The following is a 6,000-nucleotide window of genomic DNA, read 5'->3' as shown; positions in this document are numbered from 1 at the left end:
CTGCTTCAGCATTTTGCATTTTTGGAAATTTTTAAATTTGTCGGGTTTTAAGCATGGTGACTCTTAAAAACCCAGTATCATTGCAGAAAAGTGACTGACTCCATTGAAAAACTGGTTTCAAATCTGGGCAGATGCAAATGCTGAAGGACTGATATTGATCTCACATTTCAAAATTAACTGGTATCATTCAGGTTTACATTGATACATGAGCAATAAGGATGGGGACTTTGGAAAGAAAACCCCACAACCATATACACATACAGCTTAATAACTGCAGATATCTTGTTCAGGTAAACCATCCATACATCTGAAATGTCAATAGACTCCTCCTACATGTTTCATTATCACTGTGCGTAAAACAGTATTTACATGTTCAAGTTTTGAAATGAAGGTGCAGCTTGTAAAACAAGTTGCAAGTACATGGGCAAAGTGTACAACACACCTTTTAAAGGCTTCATTTGCTTTTAAACTCTCACTCACACAGATTTATTGGAAGAAAAAAAATTACAAGTAACGTTTGAAATATTTAAAAAATAAAATCATATTATTGCATTTTATGTTAAAAGTCATTGTTGGAGGAGAAGAATCACATCCATATATCCTGAATCCCCTTATAACCAATAATGGTGAGTAAAAAATCTGCAGTTCCAATAACTATAAACTACAATGTACCCATATCTACTTATCAGAAAGTATAACTGTCCTAAAGGTACAAACTGGGTAACTCCTGGAAAAGCTCCTCTAGCAGCAGCAAAAGCTCACAAACTGAGATCAGCAGCTAAGTACAGTGGTATTTTTGGTGCACAAATCAAAATGTGAGTCCTTGACTGACCAATATCAAATGCAGCAATTCAGTGAAATCCAGGCTGGTCCTCAGTATCTGAAAACTGCCATTGAATGTTTTATACTGAAGGAATCCCTTCTATCACATGAAAGATTAATTTTTAATCTTTAATCTGAAATTACTCTCTTTTAAAATTTCAGCAAAAATATTGTAAATACAAAGGCCAGAAATCTCATTTTATGATTCATCTGAACTAAAATTCACTCAAATTGTTGCCAACAAAACTAGGTCTTTCGTCCTGTGAATCTCCACAGCAAAATACTCTGTTTCAAAAGCTGCATCTCTGCATACAAGTATCACTTTTTCACATGGCAGTGACTTTGGTTTCAATACCAGCCTAACAAAATATATGTGATTTCTAGGCTGTGAAAGTATTGTAAACACACAACAAATACACAGTTCATAGTCTCATGCAGAGGAAGGTTATGTTAGCTGAAGTGTGCCAAAGAGGAACCTAATTTAGTCTAATCTACACATATACAAATTACTGATCATTTTTGATATCAGTCCTAGTTTAGGACATGGAAAACATGTGAATTAAGACATTGTAATGGTTGGTTAAACTACTTGTGAGAACACATTTAACTGACAAAAATTCAAGTGCGTTTTGGACCGGTGGGAAACATCTCACCTATTGTAATCATGTAAAAATCAGGTAAAGGGACTCAGTCATCAATCGAGAAACAAATGGATAATTCTTATGTGCCAAGAATATCTATGGCACTACCATGATGCCCTGGCATCACTGTAAGGTGATCCACCTCATGTAGCCTGGACATCTATTCAGATGGAATATATTCATCTAGTTTGGATGAGACACCTAACTTACCACTGATTTCTCCAGATTATATTATTTTAGTACTGGCATCCAGAAATTTGAAATGAGCTCTTCCTGGCCATAGAACACATGGAAATAAAATAATTAGCCCTGGTGGTCAGAAGCCCCTCCCTCACAAGAGACCTAGTTTTTAGGGATCAGTTTGATGTCAGGTAACTTCTGGATCTTAGTAACATCTGTATCACCTACTACAGGCTTTAATAAAACCTGCAGTAGAATCTAAACAAAACTGAGGTCTGAGATTCCAAAAGGGGCAGAGGCACAAGTAGAGGGAATAGTAGGGAAGGATGGGATTGGAGTGATGGGGAATACAGGAGGACAATGGGAAAGTTTGGAATGTGAGGCTGAGAGCTTAATTTAGGGCACGTATGAGCATGTGTCAGTGGAGAGGAAGAAGACAAGGCTGCCACAGGTAGTTATGCTGTATAACTTTGATAATGTTATTGCACTTATGCAGTGTCATAAAAAGTAATGCCTTACTCTGTAGATTACCCTGAAGATACGAACAGCTGAAACAAATGTTCATGAACCTTTCAGTTTTTGTTCTCTGAGCTAATGATTGTGCTTCACTAAAAGTTCCTGACCTCTACAACAAAGCCTCCCAACATAAGCAAAATGCTATATTTCACTAAAGAAGACAGGTAATATCAAAATCTCAACTGTTACTTTTTGACCTGAAATATTTCAGCTGGATTGGAGGAACAGGGAGCAGTCATTTCCAAGTATATCCATGGGCTAAAAAGGCATAAATTCCAATTTATAATATCAATTATATTGTGCTGTAGCAAAAAAAAAAAAAAAAAAAACCAAGCAAAAAAAAAAACCCAAAAAAAAAAAAAAAAAAAAAAAAAAAAAAAAAAAAAAAAAAAAAAAAAAAAAAAAAAAAAAAAAAAAAAAAAAAAAAAAAAAGCCAAAACACTCAGACATGGACAACTGAAATAAATTTCAGTTCTGGATTTTAACCTCAGACTTGTTGTTCTGGTAACTTTGAATACTAGTGGACATTTTGCTTAATTGGGGAACACAAGGTAATCTCTTTCCATGTATAGACAAATCTATGGAAAATAGCAACACAAAGACCCCAGGGAAACAGGAAGCAGAAATCATTTATCTCTCCATGCAGACAACAACAGAATTATATTGATTCTGCAAAATAATAAATAAGTCTTTTCCTCTCAATAAATTGCATTATTTTCTCAGTCACATAAAGAATATATATTCTTTGTTTTCCTACCAGACTCCAGACCACCTGAAGAAGAAGACAGGTTAGAAGCCCAGGCACAGAAAATAAGCCCATGTTGTTCTCCAGTCTATAGTTGTGTGGACAGAATTTTACACCAAGCTGGTATTTAAGATAGTAAATATCATAAGTCAAAACCTTTGTCCTCTCAACGATTAACTCACCTTACCTTTTTCTTGTTGAGTAAGCATATCATTGTCAAGTAAGTCCATCATTACTGTATTGCAATGACTAAAGAAACAATTTAATTCTTTTTAAGAACTGCTGTGAGAAAAAGTGTCAGAGAGAAATCGAAATACAGGATGAGATAGAAATAAGAAAAAGGAAATATAGGGGAATGACACAATGAAACACAGGAAATTCCATCTAAATTTAAGAAAAAAAATCTTCTCATTTTGTTTTTAAGTACTGAGACAAGTTGCCCAGAGAAGTTGTGGAATCTGTCTCCTTGATGACAATCAAAACACAACCAGACAGAGATCTGAGTGACCTGCTGCAGGTAACCCTGCAGCACAACTGCAGGGGAATTGAACTGGGAGATCTCCAGAGGTGTCCTCCCACCTCAGTCATTCTGTGATTCAGAGAATAAAGCTGGCACTAAAACCTTTTGAACAACAGAAAACTAGCAGGACTCTTCATAAGAGGTTAATATATTAATAATCATACATTTTTTGACAGAAATTGAAAATGAGAAATGTGCATGCATAAAAAAAATCTGTCAGCAACGTAATTTTGGTATCCTGCTTTTGGAAAATGCAAAGCTATATCAACACTATTTCTAGTGTTGATATATGTGAGACACTGCATTTATCACTAGTGTAAATAATGGCATCCTTCTGGATTATTTAAAGATTCCATTCAAATTATTTTTTTTAATGTCAGTATCACTGTACTGTTACAATTGCCTGAGACTCTTGGGTATTTCTTTCAACTTTAACCATCTCTTCTACTTCCTAGATGTCAGTGAGTGCTGGAATTGCCACAGCTTCTTCTTATTCTTAAACTGCAGGTACTTGTGGTAATTGTATGGTCAGGCTTTTCTAAACTTTTACTTTGCCAGACCAACTACTTGTATAGACCAACACAAAAATTAAGAATGGCATTTAGATTTTTTTATTGTAAATTCAAACTCTCAAAATTATCATATCAAAATTAATAGCATGTTGCATTCTATTTTAAGTATCACAGCTCATAAGAAAAATCCTAAGTAATGAGGACACCTAAGCTGTTTATAGTTGCTCAGATCCATACTTGTTTCATCATTGCTAATGCATTGAGAAGCAGCAGTTGTAGATATTATTGTTCTTATAATGGTATGGTCTTTTTTCTATGAAAGCAACTAAATATTTTAATTCCCTACTCACCAATAATGATGGTGTCAATTGTTCTGAAATCAGTGTTGTTTCATAGGTCAAAAAGCTCTTTTGTCAAGATTTCTTCTGCAAGTTCAGCAGCCCTTGAATTCTGTGTGCTGTCATCTCCAGCTGCTGGGAGATGATTGGTATGGGTTCTGGAGGATGCCCATGTACAAAAACCGCTGAAACCCAACTGAGATTGCAAAGCAGAATTGTTTTTATTACACGCAGTACCAAATAATACATACTGACCCCTGGATTTTTTGGAAAGCTGCTGAGCAGGAGAAGGAGATGGAGCATGGTGCTCAGGTGGGAGGGGCAGGCAGGCACCTTCAGGAAGTCCCCTGGATTGAAATGGCATCTTGTCCTCTTCAGCCCCTGCACCCCAGAACCACACCTCATATCTCCTCCTCTTGGAGTGGAATTTTTCCAGTTACGACATCATCTCACACTTGGCCAGAGTGTGAGATGAGGCCACAATGGCTCACGATACCACCTCCATATTAACAACAGCTCCATTGTATATTGTTCTTCTTTCAGGTTAAGTTCCCAAAACATTGTTTCTCTTAAGGGTCAAATTCCCACCAGTTGAACAATAAGGGTTTCATCATTGCCTTTTCTTCATTATCTGGTCAACATGCCCAGCAGCAGAACAAATATGGCAGAGCCTTAGTCATGACTTTGGTCCCGGACACACGCGATCGCATGATCCGTGGTTGGAACACGTAGATACTGCACCATACTAACAACAGTACATCCAACATGCTATCTATTAAAGATCAGTTCAATGATACTAAACTAGAAATACAACAAATAATACATAGAAACCCAATACTTAAGGCACAAAGTTATACTAATCCCTTTTTCAGCCAATTCCAACCCCATGTCTCTCCAGCAAACGGATTCCAACTAGTATGTTCTACAAGTTGTTAAGTGTCCATAATTCCTGTAGTTGTGCATGGACAGAGTTAGAATGGACACTTAAGCTTATACAACATACCTAATCGAAATCTTCACACCAATGCTCATATGTTAAAAGTTAAAAATCAATTGCTGCTTGATTTTATAGTGTAGCATGTTTAATGTTGTCTACATCAATTAACAAATCAGATATAGCTGTGCTGGTAGTATTGCTAAACTTTGCTAACCAGCAACTAACTCCATCCAGGCTCATGAGGGCTTGCAACCCCAGGAGCCAACGAAGAGGCAGTGACTGTCTTAGTAGTGTTCTAGAATTTAGCTGTATCTCTGTAGCCAGGAGTAAAAGCATGTATGCTCTCAGTATGACAGTGGTGAGTTTGGTTTCGTTGGATCCCTACTGAAGTAGTTATATTTGGAGATAAGAGGGTTAGTTTCCTTGACTAACATGGAAATGTAATTGCCATTAGCACTCTGGCCTAGGCTCAGACCCCACAGATTAAGAGGATACCTTGTGGGAGTTGCATACATATACTAAAATTCAGGGTTAGCTGTGCTGTTGTTGAATTATACCAGCATAAAGCACTTTAAAACAATGGTGTCATTGACCCATCAAGTTATAGGGCTATTTTTTATGCTAATAAATTTAAAGGTGGTACAACTATCTGCATTCAAGGTGCCTAAAGTCCACAACTCCTCTGAGGGTAAAGCAGGGGATTTTGTGAGGTGGGACAGTTGTTGCCAGAATCCGGTAGCTAGACAGGCCACAGGTGCAGGGATGCTGTTACATAAATGTTGCACCTCA

At 36.9% G+C, this 6,000-nt stretch overlaps 1 protein-coding gene across 1 annotated transcript in view; it reads right to left on the bottom strand.

Moving 5' to 3' along the window:
- The window catches only part of MEP1B (meprin A subunit beta), a 31,330-nt gene extending 28,351 nt beyond the window's left edge, over window positions 1–2,979 (bottom strand). Inside the window, exon 1 of the mRNA XM_014311985.1 lies at window positions 2,917–2,979. Within this exon, the coding sequence (XP_014167460.1) occupies window positions 2,917–2,979 (63 nt within the window). The remainder of the gene's footprint in view (window positions 1–2,916) is intronic.
- Between the last annotated feature and the right edge of the window lie 3,021 nt (window positions 2,980–6,000).

Source organism: Geospiza fortis, unplaced genomic scaffold (assembly GCF_000277835.1).
Source record: "Geospiza fortis unplaced genomic scaffold, GeoFor_1.0 scaffold53, whole genome shotgun sequence".
In the NCBI taxonomy this organism is placed as follows: domain Eukaryota; kingdom Metazoa; phylum Chordata; class Aves; order Passeriformes; family Thraupidae; genus Geospiza; species Geospiza fortis.
Note: the sequence above shows the minus strand (reverse complement) of the source record. Positions and strands in the feature narration are given on the sequence as shown.